This window comes from Pygocentrus nattereri, chromosome 7 (genome assembly GCF_015220715.1).
Source record: "Pygocentrus nattereri isolate fPygNat1 chromosome 7, fPygNat1.pri, whole genome shotgun sequence".
Lineage (NCBI taxonomy): Eukaryota > Metazoa > Chordata > Actinopteri > Characiformes > Serrasalmidae > Pygocentrus > Pygocentrus nattereri.
Genome location: NC_051217.1, coordinates 30,541,549 through 30,569,409, shown reverse-complemented (window position 1 = coordinate 30,569,409; position 27,861 = coordinate 30,541,549). Strand labels below are relative to the sequence as shown.

Genomic DNA, 27,861 nt, shown 5'->3' with positions numbered 1-27,861 from the left:
TCATAAGCCAAAAACAGGTGCTTTTAGCAAGTGAATCACCATTTGTACCTATTTAGATTTGGCTTCATGTTTCAGTACGATAAACTAGTGTTTCAATGTGAAGAGACTGTTAAGAGCCTTAATTAATGAATTGAGTAGAGGTGGCCAGCATCACTATTTATTGTGCTGGTGATGCCAAAATATGCTTTTCTGAGCATATGGTGGATACAGCTGGTACACGGGACGAGTAACGTTAGGACTTTATCGATACGGTTACATACTGGTACTCATTGATCTGGTGCTCCATAATTTGGTGCAAAAAATAAAGACATGACATGAAAAGATTAAAAGATGTGAAAAGGCTGTGTTCATCTACCTACAGTTGAAAATATTAAGAACCATAAACAATATAAAATGAGTTACCCCTGGTTGTTAGGAAAGCTCACACCAAGTTCAAACTACCTAGCAGTTTGCGATTTATGCTGTGCTAGCTGCTGAATTTTAATTCAGCACAGACTAGTATGTATATTACTACTTCCCCCTGTTAAGCTGATTTGGGCTATTAAAATATAATTATTCTATTAATGCTGGAAATATTTTCTGATAAGGACATTTAGACCATTAAACTTTCCTACCTCTAGTTTTAAAACAAGGCTGAAGTTGGCTTCCTATCCACCAGCTTCTTGTTTGACTTTAAGGTGGAATAGGAAAATGTGAACAAGAATCTGGGGAATGAAAAGCTGACTTCAGCTTTGTAGTTTAACGTTGATAGGATTTCTGATAAGGTGATATAAGCTATCAGATGGTTCTACCTACAGTCATATGTAGGGAACTACCTTTAACTACTTATAAATACGTACTACGGTAGTACATTGATAGGCAATGCAATTCTGAGGACACATGAAATGCTGCACTGCTTCTGAATGCTGTATTCTCAAGTGTTTTGTTACATTCACTGCATTTAGCTGCATTATCAGTACATTAGTACAACCCCAATTCCAATGAAGTTGGGATGTTGTGTAAAACACAAACAGAATACAATGATTTGCAAATCCTTTTCAACCTATATTCAGTTGAATACACTACAAAGACAAGATATTTAATGTTCAAACAGATAAACTTTGTTTTTTGCAAATATTCACACATTTTGAATTTGATGCCTGCAACACATTCCAAAGAAGTTGGGACAGGGGCATGTTTACCACTGTGTTACATCACCTTTCCTCTTAACAACACTCAATAAGTGTTTGGGAACTGAGGACACTAATTGTTGAAGCTTTGTAGGTGGAATTCTTTCCCATTCTTGCTTGATGTACAACTGCAGGTGGTCAACAGTCCAGGGTCTCCATTGTTGTATTTTGTGCTTCATAATGCACCACACATTTTTAATGGGAGACAGGTCTGGACTGCAGGCAGGCCAGTCTAGTACCCGCACTCTTTTACTATGAAGCTACGGTGTTGTAACACATGCAGAATGTGGCTTGGCATTGTCTTGCTGAAATAAGCAGGGACGTCCCTGAAAAAGACGTTGCTTGAATGGCAGCATATGTTGCTCCAAACCCTGTATGTACCTTTCAGCATTAATGGTGCCTTCACAGAAGTGCAAGTGACCCATGCCATGGGCACTAACACACCCCCACACCATCAGAGATGCTGGCTTTTGAACTTTATGCTGATAACAATCCACAGTCCTTTTCCTCTTTGGCCTGCTGGACACGACGTCCATGACTTCTAAAAACAATTTGAAATGTGGACTCGTCAGACCACAGGACACTTTTCCACTTTGCGTCAGTCCATCTCAGATGAGCTCAGGCCCAGAGAAGCCGGCGGCGTTCTGGGTGTTGTTGATATATGGCTTTCACTTTGCATGGCAGAGTTTTAACTTGCACTTGTAGATGGAGCGACGAACTGTGTTCACTGACAGTGGTTTTCTGAAGTGTTCCTGAGCCCATGTGGTAATATCCATTACAGAATGACGTCGGTTTTTAATGCAGTGCCGCCTGAGGGATTGAAGGTCACGGGCATTCAATGTTGATTTTCTGCCTTGCCGCTTACTTGCAGAGGTTTCTCCAGATTCTCTGAATCTTTTGATGATATTATGGACTGTAGATGATGAAATCCCTAAATTCCTTGCGATTGCATGATGAGAAACGTTGTTCTTAAACTGTTGGACTATTTGCTCACGCAGTTGTTCACAAAGTGGTGAACCTCGCCCCATCCTTGCTTGTGAACCACTGAGCCTTTCAGTGATGCTCCCTTTATACCCAATCATGACACTCACCTGTTTCCAATTAACCTGTTCACCTGTGGAATCTTCCAAACAGGTGTTTTTTGAGCATTCCTCAACTTTCCCAGTCTTTTGTTGCCACTGTCCCAACTTCTTTGGAAGTTTGGCATCAAATTCAAAATGAGTGAATATTTGCAAAAAACAATAATGTTTATCCGTTTGAACATTAAATATCTTGTCTTTGTAGTGTGTTCAATTGAATATAGGTTGAAAAGGATTTGCAAGTCATCATATTCTGTTTTTTATTTATGTTTTACATAACATCCCAACTTCATTGGGATTGGAGTTGTAAAGTGAGCCTACACATTTGAGCGTCTTATCCTTTCAGCCATGACCAAAGAGCACAGGATGACACTCGGCACAGACATTCGAACACTTGTCACACAGAGCTCTGCACCCCTACTGACTGATCAAATCTGCTACATACCATTTGAAAGTGCATGCTATGTAGAATGAATTAACGTTACATAAATACGAAAAGCAGCACCATTTGTCCAGGAGCTTATCGATATTTTGATACTGACTGGTCAGGAACCAACTCAAATAACATTAAACAACTGCATGTCGCAAAGAGGACTCAAGTCAGTCTTGTTTAATGGAATTTAATGCAGCACTGTATAGAAGGGGTCTATAAAAAACAATGTACTCGGATATGTACTTGGATAGTCATTTTAAATGTGACACTTGTTTTGCTTCCAATTTATCGAATCTTAGATAGAAAATAGCATTTTCCCCTAAAAAAAAGTAAAGATATTAATTTGGCATCAATGTTTCATGTGTGTTGCTTTATTTGACCAAATCTAATGATGCTTTTAAGAGATTAAAATCACGCCCTGGCTACTTAAATACCATGAAAAACTGACTGTTGGTTTTGTCAAGATCAAGATTGTGCGACTAGTGTTTTTCAGTACGTAGAACAGTAATCACATTAGCCCCCCTATCATATAATCTTCAGATTAGCAAGTGTGTTTAATTTTTACTATTATATCTCATCCAACACATTAAATCCTTTAAGCATTTTATTTTTATGGTATTTAAAAGATCCCTCCATTCACTCATTCCTGGTGATATTCATGCTGTCATTGTTATTTTGGACCTCTACCACTAAAATGCGATACAATCCGTCAGCCTCAGTCACTCATTTGGTTGAACTTCCTTTGTTTGAACCGCACCCCATTTTTCCTTTTTCCTGAGGCCACAAGAATGTTGCCTTTGTACCATCAGTCGACGCATTTTGTTCCACACAACACAGTGCTCGGATTAAAATTCATTTGAGGATTTATGTGGAAATTTAATGCTAAATGAAGCCTCGCAGCTCTGTGGCTGTTCCATTCTGTAAATGAAAACCAACTTGTGAAGCACCAGACATAAAAAAAAAACGAGTTCCTGTTAAACCTACTTAAAGCAGGGTTTTTTCCCCCCTTCTTGCGTCAAAATCTCAGCGAAACGAACCAGAAGTAATGAAGCTTTTGCGAGATCGTAATCATGCCGCGACTCCTTAAACTTCCACAAAAAGCACCTGAGATGCATTATCATTCAGAAAGAAGGAAACTCGCCACACCTTGTTGGCTGTGGCATCATATCTTTTACTGGAATGATCCTCGACGTTCCAAGAAAACATCTGAAACGCTTCCACGAACTGACCGTACAGTAAATAAATGATTTTACTCTATTGAGGTATTATATGCCAGTCACTGCTTTAACAGACCTAAATTGCATCTGTCTCCCTTCCCAGCTTCACCATCACTTCCCTTCCAAGTAAATTCTTCAATGGAATGAATGCTTTAGTGTTTATACTTAAAGAAAAAGAGAAACCCCCAGACTAGATTCCACTTATTAGCAACACCAACTATTTTGGCTTCTTTAATATCCTTATAGTAACTAGAAAATCTATGTTACCAGTCAAATATTCAACCCCAAACTACGTACAAAAGTCACAAGCGTTCGCAATAAAGAGTTACGGGCATCTAGTTCAACAGTACCACACTGCAGAAACAAAGTCAGGAATGTGCATCATCAAAGCAAGTTTGGCAGTAAAACCGATTGAGCGTCACCAGACACAGACAGAAATACATCATGCTCCCCACAAGAAAAGCACCACGAAGCAGACTGTTCTAATAATCACCGTCATGTCTTCACACCAGGAAATGTGGACATCTCTCTAGAATGTCCCCCAAGCTATGACCCTGCAGCCAGTTGTGGCTCTAATGAAGTTCAGTAGTATTGGTCTCAGACTGCTTCTATTTTTGCAAAACACAGGCATGTTGTTACAGATAAATGCTTTCATTACACGGGATGGCCTGCTGACGTCTGCCGTAAAACCATTTTCTATTTTTAACTTAACTGGAGGCATAATAAGAGCAGCATGTAGCGTTTTTGGAAGCTTCCTGTCAAAACAACACTTTTTTTTTTTCCACCCCCAAAATCACATGGCTCAAAGCACATGAGCGTCTCCTCAGTGGACTGGTGCAAACACTGAATATTTCAAATATCTCCTCTAATTTCTATTAGCTAAAGTTCTTTTCCACCCGCAGGCAAGTTATGCCATTCTAAAGCTAGCAAAGCCCTTACGCCTTTGCCAGACCATCAAGGAAATGTAATCTAATGAAATATTTACCTGAGCATGGGATCATGGGAAGGAGCTGCTGATAAACAAGTCGATGCGTGAAGGTTCTTTAACAGACCAGGCCGACAAATATAGCTGTCTTTTTTCCTGTTTACTTAATTCTTAACAAAGCCAGACACAGTATAAATGCTTTAACAGCAGAATTTGTCATATATAAAACGTTAGGTTTAAAGAGCCAGATAAAAAGGGTCTGATGTAAACACTGTTCAAGTTGTAATACATACTGTTCACTCCGCAATCCATATATGGAAACTCTGCTGCAAAAACAGATCGTTTCGTTTTCATTTTAATGATGTCAAGAAGACCAACACATTTACAGACAAACGCCGATTCAGCCTATTCACCCTGAAATTATAAGGAGTGTTTCAGCCAAGAATGCTTCTGGCATGAGACACGATACAGGGCAGCCAATCAGAACAGAGATATTAAGGCACAGTAACAAGAACAGGCTAATTCTGAAGCAGTGCTCTCCAACGTCCTTCTGGAGATGTACTTTCCAGCAGCGTTTAGTTCTAACCTGCATCTAACGCTACCCCTCCTCCCTCACCTAGCACCAGCGCATCTGATCCAGCCAACCAAGGACTCCTGAAGAATGTAATTAGCTGGACGACTGTGACTAACTGAGGTTGGAACATCTAACTGTAATTTAAGACCAAATTTTCAGTGATGATATACTAAAGACACCTATACTGAAAGGTCTTTGTGTGCGAAAGAGACCCTGTGTCAAATGTTTCCTGGGAAAAAAGGCCCACAGGACCTGTTTGCATCCTAAAAGACCGTGTTAATGCAAATTCAAATTTAAGAAAATGTAACACTTACAAATGCTTTTAATTTGTAAACATCATTTTAGACGAGTTAGGAATTTTTTTATACCCAGAATCACCCTGCAAAAACAGGCCTTCTTGGATGCAGTTTAGTCGAGGTCAATTACAAAAACACCACACAGAAACCACTCCAAACGGACTCGAGACGTTTTTCAAGCTCCGGACTCGCACCCTCCGAGTGCACATTGTGCCAACGGCTGAGAATAGCTTCATTGCAGTTGGTGCACTCAAGTATGGAAAGCACAGTCACAGTCAAAATCCCCAAGGGCCCTTCACTGTCAGTCGTCCTTGTGTAAGCACGGGTCTGTGTGAACAGCTGGGTGTGTTCTGGATTTGACTGCGGTATCTCCTTCACGTTTGCATAACAGCAGGGAATGGCTGTGTTTGCTGACTTGCAGTACATATACTTCACGAGGAAAAAAAAAACAGACCAATCCATCTGGGATTTACAATTCTGTTAGTTCTCTCAGCTCAGCATACATTCCACTGGTATCTTAAGTAACACTTCAGAGTCTTCGTGGTCTTGTTTGTGTAGCCATATAGAGGGTCTTCTATAAACCACAACCGCTCATGGTCACAGCTTAAGCCTTTTTCTTCATATGTCCCTCTACTACAGCCTGAATTCAAGTATTATTACTAATTCATGTCAAGTGAATGTAACTTGTGAAGGATGTGTCCAGAAAATACTTAACCATACAATATACAAGTTATAGAAATGAGCCTGTAACTGTTAATGCAAGAGCATTAACTATCAAAATAAGTCATAACTGTCAGTTGTGGACACACAAAGATTATTTCACATTCTCACACAGCAACAGTAAAAGTTCAGCCTTAAATAGCTGCTCACAAAATCAAACAAAATGGGCACTTTTTAACAGCACAAGAGACAATAAAAACAAATGGCTATAATCGGATGGCACTCAACTATCTATGTTCCGTGTTTCATTAATATGCCTCCATCTTGTGGCCGAATGAATGCCCTGCAGCACCAAGAATAGCCTCAACCGGACTACTGAGGCTGTACATTCAGTCAAATGTATTGAGACGTTTAACTCACTATATGGAGGCTTCGTAGAAGCAGAACAGTCATTGCTACATGGGAGAGTGAGCCGTTAAGCTTCTCAGAGATCCCTGATCATTTTCTTGAGCAGGAATCCAACCATATTCATTTTAGCAAATTAAAACACAGAACCTATCAGGTAAATGCAAAAAAAACCCAAAAAAACAAAAACAAACAAAAATATCTGAATATTGCACATAGCCATAACCTTTCAAGAACAGAGTGGTATGCAACTCAGGCATGCAGAAAAAGGTGATCATTTAGGAAAGAAAAAAGAACATCTACTGACCTTTAAAAGACCTTTTCAGCAGATCAGCTGACCTTTACAACCATTTCCCATATGTTATATACAGTGCATTCTCAGATACAGCCAAGCAACACTTTGCCTGAAGCCTGACACATTCAGTATGAGCAATTTATCTTCAACAGGTTCTTTCTTTAACACCCGGAGTGCCACCTCTTTTCAACCCGCATCCCAGGTCATTTCAAATGGTCATTCATAGTGTTTATTTACCTCAAGCACACTCCGCAACAGCTTCTGATGATCAGGTGGGGGACCTGCAGGTTCCTGTGTGTAGCCGCAGGGCCCCCTTCCTGTGTAGCATGCTCAAGGTCCTAAACTCCAGAGGCATGGTGTGGGGGCTGCTGCTTGATGTGTACTGGTAAGTCAGCGTGTCATAGTAATGGTACTTGACCGGTTTGCCTTCGGAGTCACGAGGGAAAGGCCAGAAACCGTAGAGGTGGATCTCGTCACAGAAGCGGGTGGCCATGGTGTACATAAGGAGGCCGGTGGTGGGTCGCTTGATCTGGACATTGTTGGTCAGCCAGTACCTTTGGAAAGACAGAGCAAGCAGACTCAGCACTTTGTTCACTTGACTACAATACTGCACACAGTAGGTATATATGAGCCCAACAGACTTTACAACTAGTGCTCTATGGGCTGTTTCATGAAGCAAGCTCAAATTATACAGGGTTCCAGCAAAGTTTCAGCAGAACACTGTAGTGAACTGTAGTTAACTCATTTTACAAAAGCAGTTAACTTTCCCTGTTAATCTAGGTTTATATACTCAAGTCATGATGCACCGCAACGTTCATGACAAACAGCCAATCACATGAAACAGGAGTCATGAATTGGCTAATTACTCAATATATGTAAACATCCATCCATCCACCCATTTTCTAAGCCACTTCTCCGTCAGGGTCGTGGGGGGTGCTGGAGCCTATCCCAGCAGTCACCGGGCGGAAGGCAGGACACACCCCGGACAGGTCGCCAGTCCATCACAGGGCATATATGTAAACATCTAGAAACTAAATCATTTATAACAGTAAAAAAGCAACACTGTCTCTACCAACACCGCAAGCGAGTGCTTTTGGTTTAATAAATACTACATATTTTTTTATAATATCTATCTAGTATGATTTCCTTATGTTTAAGCATGATTTGCTTATATATTTTTCACGATTGATGCAAACATCTTGAAGAAAAATTGACCAGATGGGTCCACTTTCTCGAGTGCTCAGAAAGTTGCCCTGATTGTTTTAAGAGCTTTTCATGAGCCGAAATCCTGAACTTAGCCTGTCTCAGAGCAGGTCAGGCTTGCAGCATATCATTAAAAAAATAAACTATGAATAGAATCCATAGACACATGTTTTGTTAAGGCTGTATACAATTCAATGGTTGATGGAACAAAAACATTTCAGTGAAATTTATCTGAGTTGAACTGACATGGCATTTTGTCTGGATCAACATAGTTTTCAATCAATCACCTTCATTTTTATTCATTTCATGTAAACCAGTAATCTACACAGAACACCATCCAGTTATTTAATGCTGACAGAAAATCCAGGGTTAGAACAAACTAAGCTTAAAGTTCACTGGCTTAGCAAGAAATCCTGCTTTTTTAGAGGCCCCAGTGAAACTTTTCTACATAAAACTCAACTGAGTGAACATACTAATATGTAGTCTCAGCATACAGTCTTATGTTTTATGCGAGTTGTAGACTGGCCTCTTCAATCACTGACTGGATTCTGACTTCAAAGCATCTGTTACAGGGATGGTTTTCATATTTATGCATTAATACGCACTCTTAATGCACGACATTCCACTGCAAAAAACACACAGCCTTCTTAGGGAGTGGGTTTGTGCCTGTGGGCAACACAAGGGGAGACCACAGGTTACATTTTAATTGCCTGATCGCAAGGTAACCGCTCTTCTTATGTAACACTTATGGTTTAGCTTTAATTTTTAAACATTTGCATACATATGCATACTTCAGTTTACATCTACATACACAACATATTCAGGAGAAACCCTATTCATCACCAGTGGACACACTGCACAGTAAAAGTCCTTCCAAGTTTTCACAATAGACTCAATATTTACTGATCCCTCAAAATGTCCTAGGTTTTTACCAGCTAGATCTTATACTCACAAAATGGTAAAGGGAAATGTCACAATTAATAGCATCCTTGAATTTTTCTTAATAAACAGAATCAAATATTTCCCTATTTATATTACTCCATTTTTCTTTACATTTTGCAAAGGGCATCTGAGTTTTTATAGACTCTCAAGTGACCATCTATGACTGTGTTTCTCAGGGATATAAATATGAAGTGACGCACATGCCAAGCTTGCTTATTCGCATGTTATGTGGTGGGCTGGTTTGCTTCCAAAGTCCCTGGGAACCTTGTTAGAGCACTAGGCATCATGGACTGAATTACATTCTAAAGCAAAAATCTGGCTGCCATTGCCAGGAGTCTAAAACAGGGTTTTAGCAGGTCAGTGATCCATAGCATTCCTCAAGATCCACACAAAAAAATGGATCACTGACCACAAACACAAATATTTGCAACAGCTGTCCTAGCCTCCTGAAAACCCCACCGATAACTTGTAATGTCATCAAACACTCAATGGTATACTAGGGTGGAGAAAATACAGAGAAAGCATACTTAAGTGAATGTAATCATTTAAATGTGCTATGCCTGGTACTATTATCATGACAAAGTGTACAACAAAATACTAAATTGATGGATACAAGGACTGATACATCTTCCTTTCAAAATAACATGTATTTTTTGTTTTTCTTGGATCTTCTTCACAGCGTACTGGGCATGGCAAGGCATTTGCTAAACAACAGAATGACTTTGATCCAGAGTTTGTTTGTGATATTAAGTGATGGAGAAAGCTGTCTTGGTTTTGGCATTACTTCGGATTAGTTACAATGACAGTAGAAAGTACTGTAAAACTCAGCATCCATAGTGACGGATACATGGCATGATTCAGCTTTGTATTATCTTCTGAACACCCAGGAATAACATGGTATAAAATTAATCATATTTGTTACGTATGGCTGCCCACCATACGTTGTTACGTATGGCTGCCCACCTTTCAAGTCACTCCATCCAGCTAATAAGGTCTTTAGGGGCATCTGAGCATCAGCAACAGGTTTGTTTTATTAGGGTTGGGAAGCACATGTTCAAGTGCATTCAGAATGTGAACAACTACATTCCACCTACACAAAGGGAGCTATGGAAACAAGTGTAAGGATGTATGCAAAGTGAGCTGAGTGATGGCCTCAGCTGTTGACAGCAGTCTTCTGAGCAAAGGAATGGGACTGAGCACTGACCATCTATTAAGAAGCACTGACCCATCTCTAGCCTTAGACATTCATTCATCCCGGAGCAAATTCCACAATGAGGCGCTCACTGTCTACATGTGGTGCCGTTCACTGTGTTTAAATGTGTGTGTGTGTGTGTTTCTGGGATCTTACATTATGACCCTCCATCTGCTTCCTTCATTTACTTGCAGCTCATAAACTGCCTTAGACAACGGTTGCCTCAAGTCAGACTATGCTATTAAAGGCTATTCCCCACCATTTTAATTGCATTTGTTTCATTTCCTGCTGGGTCCTGTTGTTTAAGTAATGTGGGTTACCACTAGGATCATTATCATTTGGCTGCCCATAGATAAATCTAAAGATCTAAATGTGTGTGCTTCCAGCTGTGACCTCGTCGCAGATCTAAAGAGTGCCAGCAGCACATTTTAAATGAAAATGATCTTGTGTTAAGTGCAGCGTGATAATTAGCCAAAGAAATGCACGGTGAACTAATGAGTTACTCTTACTGCTTAACTGATAATGCAACATATTTGATGCAGTGCGTTTTAATGGAATCAGTAGAATGGAGCATTAAAACGGATCTCAAAGAAACACAAACCAAATCAGGCTCTTACACCATCAGGAAAGATGTGGGAGAGGGGGGACTCATCTGCTCCTCTGCTATATGTAGTGTGGAGAACAAATACAATGCCAGTCCAGCACGCATCGCTAGGTATTAGATCTAGATAGAAGTAATATATGCAGAGGTCAGTGGAGGAGGCGAAGGTCATGCTATTTAAAGGGCACTGGGGAAGAAGCAGAGATGTGTGAGCCCAGAGGGAGAGAATCTGATTGACCACACTGACAATGACCTTTTATAAAGGAGCTGATAACAGGAGCTACTGTGCGCTTGCAGTGCTCACTCTCTTTGTCATTTGGCAACTGAAACTATGTAAATGTTAGGAAAACATAATAGAAGAAACGACTTAAACATGTTTACAATAAAAACGCAAAACTTAAAAGATGCATTACTACCAGGGTTATTACTAGGGATGAACCAATCTTTTATGGCAATTCTAATTTCTTTACATCCAAATTTTCAGACTTTCATTACCTGAAGCTCACACTGTGTGAACTAGATGAGCACATGAAAGGCCTTGGTGACATAAAAAAAAATGATTATAATAATATTCTCGTCATGCGTTCTGCTGCAGCTTTGACCAATTTTTTAACATTGCCCATTTTAATGCAAATCTTTAAAGATCCCCTCAAGGTTTTAAACTTGTCAGCATGTCCAAGTGCTGTCTTTTATATGCTTAAAGACATCATGAGTAAAATAAGTAGCCAGTGCCGTGGCTGAGTATTTCTGCTTCAAAAATGCAGTGCATTAGTGCCAGTCTCCAGAAGGTGGATTCAGGTCAGGCCTTCATATATCACCAACCTAAGGAACCAATCCCATCCACTGGCGGGGTGGGGCTTCCCATTTTATTAGCATAATAAAGTGAAATGAGGTGCAACAGAGTCAGGTGTAGCTAGCTATGTGCCATTTTTTTCACAAGCTAAGTTTTACGTTTTTTCCAAAACGATGACAGAGACCTGTTCTGTTTTAGGATAAAAAGTTAATGAAGAAAATGTGAGCCTCCATATGTTACCAAAGGATCTGAAAATCTGGTTTTGCGACTAAAATCAGGTTTGCCACTAAACTTATATTGAACCTAGTTGCTGTTCCATCCATTCATCCTGGGGACACCGCAAGTACGAGCAAACTGGTCATTTTATTTCTTCTTGTGTTTAACAGTTGACTGTGTACAACAAATCTATGAAGCTGAAGTCGGCTTCTTATTCACAAGCTTCTTGTTTGAACTTTCCTTCAAACAAGAAAATTCAAACAAGAAGCTGATGAAGAAGACACTGACCTCAGCCACGTACCAAATCTGCAATACGCTAGAAAATGTTAGAGCCTTACAAGGTCCATTATGATTCATGCCAAATACTGACCGGACAATTTATACGACTTTGGGATGTTGACAAAAAAAGTTAGGGCAAACATTACTCGGTAGGTTTGTCAGCTAGCTAAGCTGAATCAAATGAAGCCTAAATTCATTATGATAATTCTGACAAAAAAAGACCATGACTTTGAGCTTGTTCATGAATAAAGTGTGTCACAGTAAAGGTTGTCCTCATAAGCTACCAGCATAGTGTTAGCAAGCTAAGGTTAGCTAACTGAAGTACATATGGAACATGGACAAACTACTTTCTGGCACAAAGCCCTGAATATTTATAGCCTTTGCATATTTATAGATCTGCAATGAAGGTGAAGGCGTATAGTTAAATCTAAGCAACTTTGAAAGCATTCGAGGATATTTGGCTTGAAAATAACTTCAAAATATGTAATTTTGCTGAATAGGTTTTAGGGGTTTCATCAATGCCTGGAAAGGGTCTTTAGTAAAACCACATGTTAAATAATATAATACTGACTAACTCAACATCTTTTGAAAACTATATATTTATAATAGTTTATAATAATTTATACTATAAAATTATATATATATATATAACAGGTTTCTTCCTCTTAGGGAGTATTTCCTTGCCTCTGTCGCCTTTGGCTTGCTCATGGGGCCTCGGACCTGTTTTTTTTTCTTTCTGTAAAGCTGATTTGTGACAACACCAGTTGTAAAAAGCACTATATAAATACACTTTGACTTGTCTTGACATATTTACAAGCTGTTTAACACTAAATTACTTCAATTATTTCTCAGTTATTTTCCTAAAATTTTCAGACATCTCCAACAGGTTACTTGTGAATCATTGATGATACTCGCATTTTAAATTATTAAATGGAAAATTAGCTGCTGACTTGAATAACATGAATTATATAAATAGCCACCTTTAAAATAAGAGGCTACTGGGTACTTACTTTACTATATACTTTGATTTTTCGGACATTTAAGTGTAGCGGCAACATTCAAATACTGCTCAAGTTGGCTTACCTGCCTCACATTATTACCATCATAATACTGTAACACAGATCGGCTGAATGCGGGTTTGGAGCAAAAGTTAATTAATTTAGTCCAAACTTAAATATCCCATTTTTCTGCAAATCCTTATGTACAATTTCTATTTACTAAGCTTAAAATACTGGGACAAAAATAATAAAAATAAACAAATGAAATTTAAGAAATTTTAATAACCTTGATTGCTACTTCTGATTGCTTTGCACGTGGGGCTGCCTTCTACTCTGTGCTAAGTACATCCTCATATCCTGTTCAAGGTGTTAGTGGTGTTAAAGCCTGAGGTAAAAATAGCCAGCGCTCTGATCAAGCTGCTGAGTGCAAGCCCCTCTAGGTACACAGGTGAGCACGAAATCTCTCTCACACCCACACACATACACACACATACAAGCATACCCTCTAACAGCATGGAGAAGGCGCAGGGAAGGGAAGGCAGTGTGCACATTGACTGTGTGTGAGAGGATGAGGCGGACGGCCCACTCTACTCTCTCCTCTCCGCCTTTAGCCATGAAGGCAGGGATCCAGAGCACGCTGCCACTGAGCGCCTGCAGCCGCTGCACGAAACGCTGCCTCCACTCCTCACTATTTAGGTCTTGGAAGGCGCGCTGTACCACTGATGGGTTCATGGTCACCAAGCTGGTGCGAAGGCCTACATCGTTTGTGTACTCCTCCACAGGGGCCAGGTTACACCTAAAATGCATAAAAGCACACATGTTCCATGAAAAACACAGATGCACAAAAACACAACTCACAGTAGCCTACGTGCACCCAAACTTTTTGTTATAACTTTGGTCTTTGCATCATTAATGGTGTGCGGTGTGGATGTTCTTTTTATTGTCAGTAGCAGCCATCACACTGTACGTATGCAACTGCCACACCATATAAAGTAGCAATGTAACAATACATTTGGCTCGTGACTAGGTTGTTGATCTTGTAACGACAATTTGAACCAAATATGAATGAAGAAATAAGATGACTGTTTCCATGTTGATGCACATCTTACTAATGAACATGCTGGTGTGGGCTGTTGATTGGTTTTGACTGTTAGAGCTCTTGTGTGTTCAAACAATGCAAATGCATTCAATGCCAAAATTAAAGCTACACTATGTAAGTTTAGGGGATTTGGAGACCTCTCTTGTGGAAATGCGGAACTGCACTCAACATGCAGAGGAATATTGTGTAGTGCTGGGCTTTGGTGAATTATGTGTCTTCTGAGGATGTAAGTGAATTATCTACTATTGTCAATCAACTTCAGTATAATGTTGATGTTGCATTGAGCTGGACCTTCTTTTTAAGCCTCCTGGGAAATCCGACCCAATATCTCTGACTTTTAAATGACTATTTCAGGCATTCCAGGGTGACTCATAGCAGCATACCGACACTATATTTTTGTGTTTTTCCCATCTGAATCAGTATTACATAGTGCAATGATATAGTCACACCAATGATGCACACGGTCACATTTCTGTGTTGTGATATCACAGTGCATTGTTACACCCCAAATGTTAAGTACACAACAAAACGTCATGCTGTTCAAATTTACATGAGAGTGCCATTGATACAGAAAAGGCTTATAAAAAGTATGTTAAGCAGAATTATTGATTCTTTTTTTTGTAGTTTTAAGTCACTTTTCCTTTAAGGCTATCCAAAACAACTGAGGTTAACTGCTTCTTTTAGAAAAAGGGGAGATATTCAAGTGAAAAGAAAAAGAAAAGTAGATCTCAGGGGAAGGGCTGGTGACCCCTAGTGGTCAGCTAGCTGGAAAGGTATATTTATCTGCTAATGATGGTGAGATAACCAGCATTATACCTCATACTCATGCTGCTGTGTTTCATGCTGCTGTTATTTGCACCTTACTATTTGTTACTTTTGTTCTTGGGAGTTAACTGGGACCTTGAGTACACTATTTCGTTCCACCTCATGTACCACATGTGATGCAAATGACAATAAAGCCTTATTTTATCTTATATATTCAAGCAACATTGGTTTCACAGGATTCATTGGTCAGTTAATGCAATTCCTTTTAAATTACAAGACTGAGATAGGCACTTCTAAGAAAAAAGTTTTGCCTAGATAATTACATTTTCTGTTCACAACAAAAAAGTGAGAAAGCTGAGCTTCAGACAGTGTAAAAAGTTTAAAAAATGGCCTAACCCACTGTAGGGCTGTTCAAAATGACATAAGTCTTTCTGACACATGTGGATAAACATGCTTTAGTCTTTACTATTAAAAGGGTTTAGTATGTGTATTTTTTATGTGTATGTTAGTACTATAAACTATTGGTTAACTGACAGCCACGGTTTTCCAGATAAGCTAAAAATCTCAAACCTCAAGGCTCTCTGGGATATCTGAGAGGTACATGGTACCTCATGAACAAATTAATTTTTAAACCAGTGTCTGCAGGCATGACGAGCATATTTTGCAGGCACCAAAATGCCCACGTGCACATAGCACTGTAAAGTGGTGGTCAACGAGTAGCCTATATGGATTGGCTAATTATTATGTTCCTTAATTAATTAATTTGTATTTAATTAGTGATAAATGTCTTCAAGCTGTACAACTGTGTTAAATACAGTTAAAACTATATATTCACTGCATACATTAAGATATTTTAATATAAAATAGCAACAGACTGCTTTACAGTTGTGCTTTCAGGCGTTTAATGTTGCTAATTGCAAGTGAACCAGAGCAGGGGCTTTTTAATATTAATGGCATAAGCCTGATGAAATAACCTACAAACTTTGAGTAGAGCTTCAGAAGATACACTCGTCTGCCCCATCATACAAGTAGAAGATCAAGAAATCCACTCACATAACTCTCTGCTTTTGCTTCTTAGTGCTCATCTCACCATGAAAGCCCCGAAACCATCAAAGCACCCCGAATTGGTATTAAAACCAGAGGCTATGAACAGAGGTGTTATCACCTTGCCTCAATACCTGGGAAACGCTTTCTGCTCTCTTAGTTGCCTGCTTGCTGCTCCAGCTTAGTGGTTTCATTTACTCACTTTCTCCATCATATGCACTCAGATCTTGCCCTTACTGAGAGGTCATGCCAAACACACAGAAAGGACCACTGGAGTCTATGGCCCGGTAATAAGTGGTCCGGTAATAAGAACAGGAGTTGGGCATCATGTTACATGGGAGAGAGGGTTCAACAGGGTTTGACTAATCCTTCCCATCACTGCAGTCAGGGAGGCCCCACAGGACACTGTGTATGCCAGGTTAGACACTTGTCTCTCCTCACTGTACATAACCTAGCATACATAATGTTATTTAATATACATCCAGTACTTATGTCCACTTCACACATTGAGAGTGTATTATGACTTTTTACTTATAACTAGGAAACAAAAAAGACATTAAAAAAAAGACATTAATGCTACTCCAAAAAAGTTTCAGTGAAAATTGCACCTGTTATTATAAAATAAATATATAGGGGCAGGCGTGGGCTGGAGGTTAGGGATCTGGCCCTGTGACCGGAAGGTTGCCGGTTCGATCCCTTGGGCCGACAGTCCATGACTGAGGTGTCCTTGAGCATGACACCTAACCCCCAACTGTTCCCCGGGCGCCGTGGATAGGGCTGCCCCCCGCTACGGGCAAGTGTGCTCACTGCCCTAGTTTGTGTGTTCACTGGTGTGTATGTGGTGTTTCACTTCACGGATGGGTTAAATGCGGAGGTGGAATTTCCCCGGTTGTGGGATCAAAAAAGTATCACTTAAAAGATGTTGCTAATAGTTGGGCATTTCAACAGGACAATGACCCTAAACACAGCCAAAACTGAAGGTGTTGCATGGCCTAGGCCTGGGGTGCCCAGTCCTAGTCCAAGAGATCTAGCACCCTGCAAGGTTTAACTCCAACACTAATCTAACACACCTGATCCAGGTAATGAAAACCTTCAGGAGCTTCTGAATATTATAGTCAGGTGTGTGGTGGATCTGAACTCTCCAGGGTAGTAGATCTCCATCACCTCTTGCCTGTCCAGTCTCCTGACTTGAATCATGCTGAACATTTATGAAGGATTTTGAAACTGTGAGTCAGAGGAACACTTCTAACCGTGGGTAACGGAAGCCTGTTTGTGAAGAAGAATGGGCCAAAATTCAACCACAATGATACAAAAAGCTAAATACTTCTTACCAAAGAAGACATTTTCTCTTAAAAAAACATCATTAACGTGCTATAAGTAGATATTTTTGTTCATATTTTAGTAGAAATTCAAGACATGTTTTAATTTGAAGTGGATATATGCTCTGGAAGCACATTAAATAACAAAAATCAAAGTGTTTGAATACTTGTTTGCCCCTCACTGTATGAAATACACCAAGACACGCTCCACGAGCAGTTTGAATAGACCTTCTCCTTCTATTGCGAATCACTTTAGTCTAGCATGAATGGTACGCGAAACAAATCTGAGTATTACACACAGAAAACTACAGTAAACAAGACTTACACAGGCAGAGAGAGAGGGTACATTCAAACAGCGCACAGAACTGTCTAAGCAAATAAAGCTTAAGTTGCTTTCAGAAGGCTGGAGGAAAATGAGAAGTGTCTCATTAAATTTTCTGGAGGACAGCCGAGGCTTTTCAAAATGTCAGATTTGCTCAGCAGGTACCTAATTGCTGTATTGCAGCTCAGCTCTGAAAGCCAGCAATTCATCAGAGAGAGTAACAAGTCAGCAAGAGTAATGGTAATAACAGCCATTTCAAAAACTGTGAGGAGCACAAGAAGGTTCTTTAGTTCCGACAAAAGCTCTAAAGAGCTAGTCACATATTAGCGTGAGTGAGAAGGGAGGTCTTAATGTAAAACTTAAGCTTTTTAAAATCTTAGTTAAAAACCCAAAACATCACTATGAATAATTGATATCTAGTGGGAAGAAGCTGGCACAGAAGAACTGTGCTAACTGATTCCCACTAGTTTTCAAAGACCGTTTACTTGCTCAGTTCTTGGTTTTTCCTTTAGCACAAAATACTACTCTAAATGAGACAAGCTGTCGTTCGAGATACCAGTATGACAGAGAATGAAGAACCCTTTAGAACACGGCATCTTACCTGATCACAAAGTCATGAGAATCGATCTCTGCTCCACAGCTACTGTTTAGCAGTATCCCAGAATTCCCTACAATTGCACACTGTTCGTAATGCTGGTTTTTCATGGGGGATGCTGTGGGTAGAAGGCGGTACAGGTTCTCTGAGATGTTTGTGGTGCTCTGACGGTCAAAAATGTAATGGATGACATCTCCAGGCTTGAAGGTGCTTTTCAGGATAGAGATGTCTCTCTCAGCATCCAAGAACCTTAAAACATTCCTCCTGATGAAAAAATCATAAAGCTTCATTTGGTGAATGCTACACAAGGACATGAACAAAAACAGAATACCTTTATGCCAAACAGATTAAACTTTATCACCTTTGAAAGTCTAACACTTACACATGCAAGTATAGTACAGCAAAAAGTCAGACTATCCTTCATTTAATTTCCAGTCAAAACAGTCATCAAGTACAGGATATTCATCGTCCAGGGTCAGGAAGTGAAGTAGAAAATCTATTTTTATATATATATAAATTACACAGAAGCCCTGTGCCATTATTACAGCTTCCATTCCTTTCAGCATCCTTTCTTGCAGTTTTTCAAAGAAACCTGCAGGGATAACACTCGGTCTTAGAAGTTGGTTGCAAGATCAGCCTTTCATGAGGACTTGGGCTCGGGGGGGGTCCGTTCTTCAGCAAACACCAGCACCTTCTTTGTTTTATTTGCTTTTCTCAGAAGCAGCTCCTTGACAGATACACAGTCCTTGAGACCCCAAGCTCAGAATTGTCTTCTCACAGTGGAAAAATACAAAGAATGGATTTTTTTTCAGATCTGAAGCAAGAGTGGACTTTGATTTTCTCCTCTCTCTCAAAGATTAAAGCTTTAAGTACTGTTTATCTCATGGTGACAGTTTTGGTGGTCTGCCAGGTTTTGCACTTTGTCTGGAGTCCATTTTTCTATAGCTATTCCGGTTTTTGGAAACTTCTGTTTTTTTTTCCCAATTCTTTTCCTTTGACTTTGCCCTTGCAAGCAGGTTATTTCATATCTAATCAGAAAGAAACTCCTGAAAAATGAATAACTTGTACTTAACTTGTGTTGACTAAATTAGAAAATGAAGGCTGGGCTTTGAGTTTTTGCTTAGTGCTGTACCTTATAAATTATAAATTACTGTAAAGAAATTACTGCACTGTGAATATTTAAATGTGTTACCAATGACACATGAGTCTGTAGATTAAATTCAAGTACATTAAACTACCTGATGATGCTGGACAGAGTCCTGTTGAAGGTCCATTCTGATGTAGAGGAACTGCTAAACTTGTTCTTTGAGAAAGAAGGTGATGGAGAGACAGAGTCTTCCTTGGAACCAGCTATAGGAGAGGGAATAGCCTTTAACCCTGTCTCCCTACATATTGAGCAGAAGATAAGAGAAAAGAATTTATACATATGCACCAGTGCCTTTGGTACTGTGATGTGACTGAGAATCTAGACATCTGACTTCTTAAAGACTTCAAATAAACGTTAAAATATAATACAAATTTAATTAATAATATAAAATATAATGAATAAATTGCACTATGCCTATTATATTGTCTGAACTCTACTTTTCCATATGGACTAATAAAGATAAGTGAGATTTCCAGAAAATGTACAGATGTTTGGGCCTTGAGTATTTTGCACAAAACCGGTGGTTGGTTAGTGTAGTGGGTAACACCTCTGCCTTCTACACTGTAGACTGGGGTTCAATCCCCCACCAGGGCAAGCACCCTACACTATACCAATAAGAGTCCTTGGGCAAGACTCCTAACACCACCTTGGCCTACCTGTGTAAAATGATCATATTGTAAGTCGCTCTGGATAAGAGCGTCAGCCAAAATGCCATAAATGATTATATGCCATTGAACGCTTTTCTTATGTCCATCTCTGCCAGTCAGCTAATATTTAACTAAACCTAGACTGGTATTACCACTGAACCAGCTAATCAACAAACCTGTTTGAACCAGTTAGAATGCCGTACAAGTGAAACTTCTGAGAGCCCCAAGTGCTGCTGAGAAGAAAGAAAAACAGTTATAATTCAGTATACTTGTTACAAATTTGCATAACATAAAACCGCACAGTGAATTAAGAGTTTGTTCATGTAGGTCAGGCCGCTCTAATGACCTTGCTGAGTAAAGAACAAATTACTATTCTTCTAGGCAGAGAACGCTTGTACTTCAGCTTTATTTTCTCTGAGGCAGACTTGAGCAAGAAGCAGGATAGAAATGAATGTGAATAAACACATTAATTTGGGACCTTAATCTCATATTGCGAGTCATACATTTATCACTCTAGTGATTAAGCATATGAATGGATGGATCTACTTTTTTAAGTAACGGCTGCGGTGAAAGTTGTTTTGGGTCATTAAAAGTATTTTTTTTATTTCATTACAAGTTGTGTAATGATCAGCCAGATAGAGAACTTCTAAAACACTGCCATCCCCACTTGATAAAACAGTGCCATTTTCACAATCAGGACCATGTGACTATCATCACATCAGCACCTTGGTTACAACACTTGCCACTCTCATTGGCTTGAGAACAAACATTGACGTCTAAACATCCTGAACACTTTTGAAATTCTGTGAAGTAAATAAAAGTGGATTTGATTTTTAATAACTTACTTCACAGTTTTCTACCGCTCTTTTATTAACCCCTGGACACAGTACCTCATTTCGAATGACAAATCAGCATCAGAAGCCAATAAATAACTCTGCAGAGAAGACCAGACATGCTATCTAATCTGTAACCACCTAACAGACAGGGTTAAGATCCAAATTAGGAAATGAAGGCTTTACAGCTCTGGCAAACAAAGCTAAGGATGAGTCCCCCATGTGAGTTAGACACTTAGGCATGTTATGGAGAAGAAAGTATGCCACGTAATCCCATACAAGTAAGTGAATTCAAGCATAATACTCTTAAGGCAGTATAAGCCTTTTCCAAAATCATGATGCTATGTCAAATGTTTACACAGCACCATTTAAATCCAAGGCAAGAATGATGTCAAAAGCTGCTCGATTTCGCAGTTATTTCTCCCTAAATACTAAGCAGTATCTCAGCCCAAGCGCTTACACTGTATGCTCCAAGCCTGCAAAGAATCTATTTGTCTAAGCTGACGGATTTCGGCTGTGGATCTCGCTCACGGCTGGGGAAAGGCAAATTGCTTTCTTTCTTTTCTTTCCTCTCCCACCCTTCACGCTCTTGCTCTCAGTAACAAATCAACAGTAATCCTCTAGTTTCTCTCAAACCGCCCACCACACAGTCTTTTGAGTTGACATGAATGGGCACTGGAGAGCAAGCAGGACACACTTGAGAGTGGAACAAAACCACAAAGCGTCTGGCATTTGTCGAAGAGCCCTGGGGTTGAGCGTGTGCACTTGATGATGCCAAGGATTAGTTCTTGGAGTGAAAGAAGCGAAGCATAGAGGAATGGTTTCTCCAATAATGTTGGGAAGTAGAATTTAGAGAAAATCACAGTTTCATATCATATCTGTTTTCAAATGTGTTGCCATGCCAGTGAGGTGAAATCTGTCCACTGAGAGTCACATTTGGTCGAATTAGTTAAGCATGGTGAGGTCAGTGAGTTCTGATGACTTCTTCAAGGATGCTCTGGTGCTGAGGAAGATATTGGCTCTCATTGAAACCTCAGCCACAATAGCACAAGTTTGGAGTGACAACACTCTCCGGTCAGTGTAATGCTATGACTACAAAGCCTTCCAGTTATAAATAAAATAATAAATACTCTTATAAAAGCATTTAATGATAATCATCCTCTCCAAATCCTTTGATTCCTACTGATAATTCAATATTTTTTCAATTATATCATGTCATTATATCATGTTATCTGTTGATGTTCAAGTTTGTGTCATTAGTGCAGCCTCATCTATTTTACATCATTTTCATTAACCAATGTCCTCCACTACAAAACCCAGTATACATTACACCAATACAACACTGGGAATCTTAGTGAAGTCAACTAATCCTAACTACTAGTCCAGGGATGTCAAACTTAACCACTAATAGGGCCATAGTAAAACATCTTAGCACATCTGTGGGCCAGCTGTGTTTTTGTCACTTTTTCCTAACATTTTGCTTTGACCCAAATGGACCACTGTTTATTGTTTTACATTTTTAATAGTTTTAAACAGGTTTTTTTAAACTATTTGCTTGAACTGGACACAAGGCTTCTTTTCTTTCTGTATATCTGCTGGCCCACGGATTGTTGTAGAGAGAAGGGGGTCAGAATGTACACTATGTTGGAGTGCATGCTGGGGACTGTAGTGCATCTCCGGGTGAAACGGGCTAATAAGAATAGAAAAATCTAAATAATTTCATGGACCGAATAGGACTGTGTCACAGGCCTGACTTATGTTTGACACCTGGGCACTAGTCTATAGGCTAATACAACCAAGCTAGCATTAATGCAAAACAAACCTTGGTTGCTGAAATTGTCAGTTTTTTGCACAAATTGATTACCAGAGACAATTTTTGACCGTATCAGACAGTGAAAAGAAGACAAACTGAGCCAATTATTATTAACTTTAGATATTACCTTGCTGTCCCCATTATCTGATGATATCTGGAGCTCATCCCCTAAAGCCCACCCCAAAACAAGGTTTTCAAGAGCTCCTCTCACTTTTCAAATACATAATAGAGGGTGTTTAAACAAGAAATCTTACTGTAGAAACTACTGGATGCCGGTGCAGGACATAAGTAAGCTCAATTACAAGAGATGTAGCAATGGCCACTCTTTTAGCTGAAGTGTCCCTTCAGTAAAGCTCAAGGACACATGCTTCCTGAGTACTCCTACTCTATGCTGAAAACTTACTAACCTGACATAGTTTGCTTTGACTGGACTATGTCTTGGGTTCCGTTTTCCTCTATTACAATTGCACCAACGGGAACCTTACTTAGCACCCTGTACACCTTCGCCAAACAGCACATTTCCAGAAAGGAAATTTAGATATTAAATTTCATGTATGTATTTTGAACGGTCATGTCAAATCAGCATCCATCGTAAACATCCAGGTACATAACATACACTGCAGTTAAAGGGGTATTCCACCAATTTTTCAAAATGCAGTTGAGAAGTATACAAAGTCAAAGCGGTTTGACATGAAATGCTCCGTTCTAGAGATACTTACTCCGCCAGAACTGTTCACAGTGGTGGTGATGGGAACCAGAGGTCTGAAAGATTGAATAACTCTGAAAGCTCCCTCACAAAAAGTTATGACATGGAACGGTTATGAATTCACTGTCTGAGACATTGTCTCGTGACAACGTTTTAGCTTAAAATGTATTTGAATTCTTTCATTTGAATCCTTTTGTGACAGAGAGACACACACAGTGCATTGTAAGGTCAAATAGTGCCCTGCACTTGCATTTTTTTCCCCAGATTTATGCCTATTTGAACATTTTCAACATTAGATATATAAACCCAGAGGACACATGCAGGTTCACTGGTGGTTTTGGCTAATAATAATAAAGCAGCTGTATTTGTGTTGTAGCCATGGTGACCTCTGATTCCCATTACCACCACTGTAAGTTTTAAAGACTAAAGTTTCTCTACAGTGAATCAATTTGCATCAAAGTACTCTAAAAGACTCTGTTTACATCTCAAGAATTGAATTATTCAAATAATAATAATAATAAAAAAAGATTTTCTATTACCTGCAATGCAAATTAAGCCTAATTAACAACAAAAAAAACTACCACTGCACACTGCATTATTTTATGGTAATTAGATAATGGACATAATGCTCACATAAAGACTGAAAAGCAATAACCAGTAAAAATTATATATCGACCAACCATACTCCTGAGAGCTTAAAGGAGAAATCCAAATTTTTTCAAAAACGACATAATTAAGTGGTTGAGATGTAAACCAAGTCATTCCGAGTGGTTTGTTGTGAAATGCCCCATTCTAGAGAAACCTGCTGAGTCAGAATCCTTCACAGTGGTGGTGATCGGAATCAGATGTTAAAAACTCCCTCAAAAAAATGTATCACATGAAATGGTTATGAATACAGTGCCTGATGTCTGAGACATTGTTTTATGATGGTTTTGTGATCAATTTTGGATCAAAATGTATTTCAATACATCTATTTTAATCCAATCATGGCTGAGGGATTTTTCCATTTTTTCCCCATTATTTTGCCATTATCATTACATACACTGATCAGGCGTAACATTATGACTACCTCCTTGTTTCTATGCTCGTTGTCCATTTTTTATCAGTTTCACTTACTATATAAGTGATACTTTTTTAATCCCACAAACGGGGAAATTCCACCTCTGCATTGAACCCATCTGTGAAGTGAAACACCACATACACACTAGTGAATATACACAGACACTAGGGAGCAGTGAGCACACTTGCCCTGAGCGGTGGGCAGCCCTATTCGTGGTGCCCCGGGGGAGCAATTAGGGAATAGGTGTCTTGCTCAAGGACACCTCAGTCGCGTGCTGTCGGCACTGGGGATTAAACCGGCGACCTTCCGGGTCACAGGGCCAGTTCCCTAACCTCCAGCCCACGACTGCCCCTCTTCCGTCTCCCTGTTCTAAAAATCTCTTTAATATGTAGTCCTCATATAGAGGACGTATCAGAAATTAAACTGATAAGAACAGATACTACACTTGATCTTAGCCAAAAGGCCGAGAAGCGATATAGGCGCGCTTTGTAGTTCTACAATTACAGACTGTACTGTACTCTTATACTGCTGGAGTTTTTAAACACCTCAGTATCACTGCTGGACTGAAAATAGTTCACCAACCAAAAATATCCAGCCAACAGCGTCCTGTGACCACTGACGAAGGACTAGAGGATGACCGACGCAAACTGCAGCAGCAGATGAGCCGTCATCTCTGACTTTACATCTACGAGGTGGACTGACAAGGTAGGAGTGTCTAATAGAGTGGTCACAGTGTTTATAAACTCCAGCGGCACTGCTGTGTCTGATCCACTCAGACCAGCGCAACACACACTAATAGACCACCACCATGTCAGTTTTACTGCAGTGCTGAGAATGATCCACCACCCAAACAATACCTGCTCAGAGGAGGTCCATGGGGGTCCTGACCACTGAAGAACAGGGTAAGAGGGGGTGTGCAGAGAAGCAGATGGACTACAGTCTGTAATTGTGGAACTACAAAGTGCACCTATACAGTAAGTGGAGCTGATAAAATGGACAGTGAGCATAGAAACAAGTCATGGTCGGGGTATATACACTCACTGGTGGCGTGGGATAGTAAATAAAATGGCTATATTTGTGTTGCAGACATGGCAACACAATGATTCCTATCTGCACTGTGAAGAAATCTGAGTCACTACAATGAACCAGTTCACACCAAACCACTCCGAATGACTCTGTTTACATCTCAAGGACTGAATTACTCGGGCATTTTGAAAAACCGGCGGAGTTCCCCTTTAAACTGATTCTGAACGGCACGGTGTTGGGTTGACTGCTCCTTCATGCTTCCACACCGCCGGCGAGAAATAAACAGAGAACTGAACAGCGAACAGCCATTGTGCCTCACAAAGAAGCCACTTACTGGCGCAGCGGCTGTCTGAAGTGCAGCGGGACGATGGATATGGAGAAGTATACTACCCAAAAAGAAGAGCAGGCAGGACTGCTGTACGACCAGGACTAGTTATCGTGTCTCACACCACAACATAAAAGCGACTAGGGGCACACAATATAGAGCTTTTACAGCTTGAACTGGCAACAGCGCAGCATTAACGACGCCGCACGTGTAGCCCACACAGAGTAAGCAGGTCAGTCCTGCCCTGAATGTCCTGCGCGCTCCAAACTATACTTACGCCATCTCCTCCTCCACTTCAGATATATCAGCCAGAATCAGGAACACCGCCAGAATCGTCACAAATCCGAACATGAGGGTTCGCCATTCAAAGGGCATGACTGGACCGAGAGGAGGAGACCTGGTCTTCCAGGTAGGCTGCCGAGAAGAAGACGGTTGAACTAGCCTACTTAGCAACGGGCGGCTCAGGCAGTTCTCCCTTTCCAACGGACGACGCTTCTCTCCGCACGAACCACCAGTCGGTCAGTCCACACCGGCTAGCAGGAGCAGGACCGCGACTCCGGCTTTTTCTTCCACCTCACATTTCGTTGTCATCTTCTGTTGGTTCACACAAACGAAGGCGTCAGAAAGCGAGAGTAATGAGTCTCTCTCTCTCTCCCTCTCTCTCTCTTCTCCTCCTCCGTCCGCGGTCTCTGTTTCTCCCGGCTGCTCGCAGGGAGGAACACTTTCACTGAAAGTTAAAGAAAGACAGCAAAAGCGAAGAGCACTCGGCTAATGCAGTCTCACACAGCACTTCAGGTCGGGAGAAACGTGAGGGTGAACTAGAAACACACACACACCCTCTCCAACTGTTGCTACCAGCTGACCAGACTCTTCCGTTTGTGTGTGCCAGCCAGCAGAGGCACCTCACATATTACTGGCACGTTACACTAAAGATTTGCTGTATGTGCACTGCTCAGTGTTTCATACCACAGTACTTCTGCTTACTGTGAGGAAAATAATCCACCCAGTTTTCACCTTTAGTTCCGTCTGAAATGCCACTCCTTCACCCCACACGTTCTCGTTTGCTCTTGCACTTGTTTTCAGGCTCTTTTTAGATGAAGGGTGTCACAAAAGGAAACTCAGGTTGTTCTTAGATAGCTTGCCTATTTTTAGATATTAGAAGCAAAAACTTCATAAGTGATGGGGCATTTGATTGGAAGGGGCTGGCATAACTTTAGTGATACTGTTTATTATGAATATTCATTGATTTATTCCAGGGTACTCCACCCATTTCTGGTCAGCCGCCATTCTTTAAGACAAAAGATTAAGCATATAAAATGCAAACAAACGAATAAATAAATGACACACTGCTCGCCAGACATTGTAGATTTCTATATACATGTCCTAATAATTTGAGATCCCTGTGCTACCACTATTCTGGGAAGCTGCATGCACTTAATAACAGCTAGTAATAACAATAAGTACAGCTTCCTTCACAGTCTGTTAAATCACCACTATATATATATATATATATATATATATATATATATATATATATATATATATATATATATATATATATATATATATATATATATATATATATTAGGAATGACTTGCAGTTCCTCCCATATGCAATTTGAACTGACCCACCATGTACTGGTGGGTGATATTGAGTTTTTCACAGAAGTGGCAAAGAAATGTCTACAATACAACATGGTGATATGGATCCAGCTCCACTGTTCTGTAGAGATGACAAGTCACTGCTGCTGAGGAAAGAAAGAAGTTTATTTATTGCGGTCTCTCATCATTCTAGCATTGCATCAGCACTTCAGCTGTTGATTTGCGAACTTGACAAGCAGGGAGTGCAGCAGCTTGCCCATATTACAGATTTTCTTTTTAGA

The 27,861-nt window shown here is 40.1% G+C and overlaps 1 protein-coding gene and 1 pseudogene across 2 annotated transcripts; both read right to left on the bottom strand.

The window, feature by feature from the left end:
• Window positions 1–5,162: 5,162 nt before the first annotated feature.
• st8sia2 (ST8 alpha-N-acetyl-neuraminide alpha-2,8-sialyltransferase 2) lies at window positions 5,163–27,105 on the bottom strand. Of its 2 annotated transcripts, none has more exons than XM_017704231.1 (6): window positions 26,256–27,105; window positions 20,392–20,448; window positions 19,660–19,806; window positions 18,428–18,685; window positions 13,780–14,073; window positions 5,163–7,607 (listed from the first exon to the last, which is right to left on the bottom strand). In XM_017704231.1, exons 1-6 carry the CDS (start codon window positions 26,351–26,353, stop codon window positions 7,322–7,324), a joined length of 1,140 nt encoding a protein of 379 aa, XP_017559720.1. In that variant the 5' UTR covers window positions 26,354–27,105; the 3' UTR covers window positions 5,163–7,321. The 2 variants fall into 2 exon arrangements, with proteins under 2 accessions (XP_017559720.1, XP_017559721.1); XM_017704232.1 differs by having other exon boundaries at window positions 20,392–20,445.
• Window positions 24,981–25,102, bottom strand: LOC119263753 (annotated as a pseudogene).
• Window positions 27,106–27,861: the final 756 nt, after the last annotated feature.

Bases quoted from the DNA above. Each gene is read 5' to 3' on its own strand.
- st8sia2 (XM_017704231.1), bottom strand. From the start codon at position 26,353: ATGCCCTTTGAATGGCGAACCCTCATGTTCGGATTTGTGACGATTCTG. The intron at 20,449-26,255 runs GTAAGTATAGTT...CTTTCTTCTCAG, and splicing joins GAAGTGGAGGAGGAGATGGC to CAGCACTTGGGGCTCTCAGA. The intron at 19,807-20,391 runs GTTTGTTGATTA...CTCAATATGTAG, and splicing joins ATTCTAACTGGTTCAAACAG to GGAGACAGGGTTAAAGGCTA.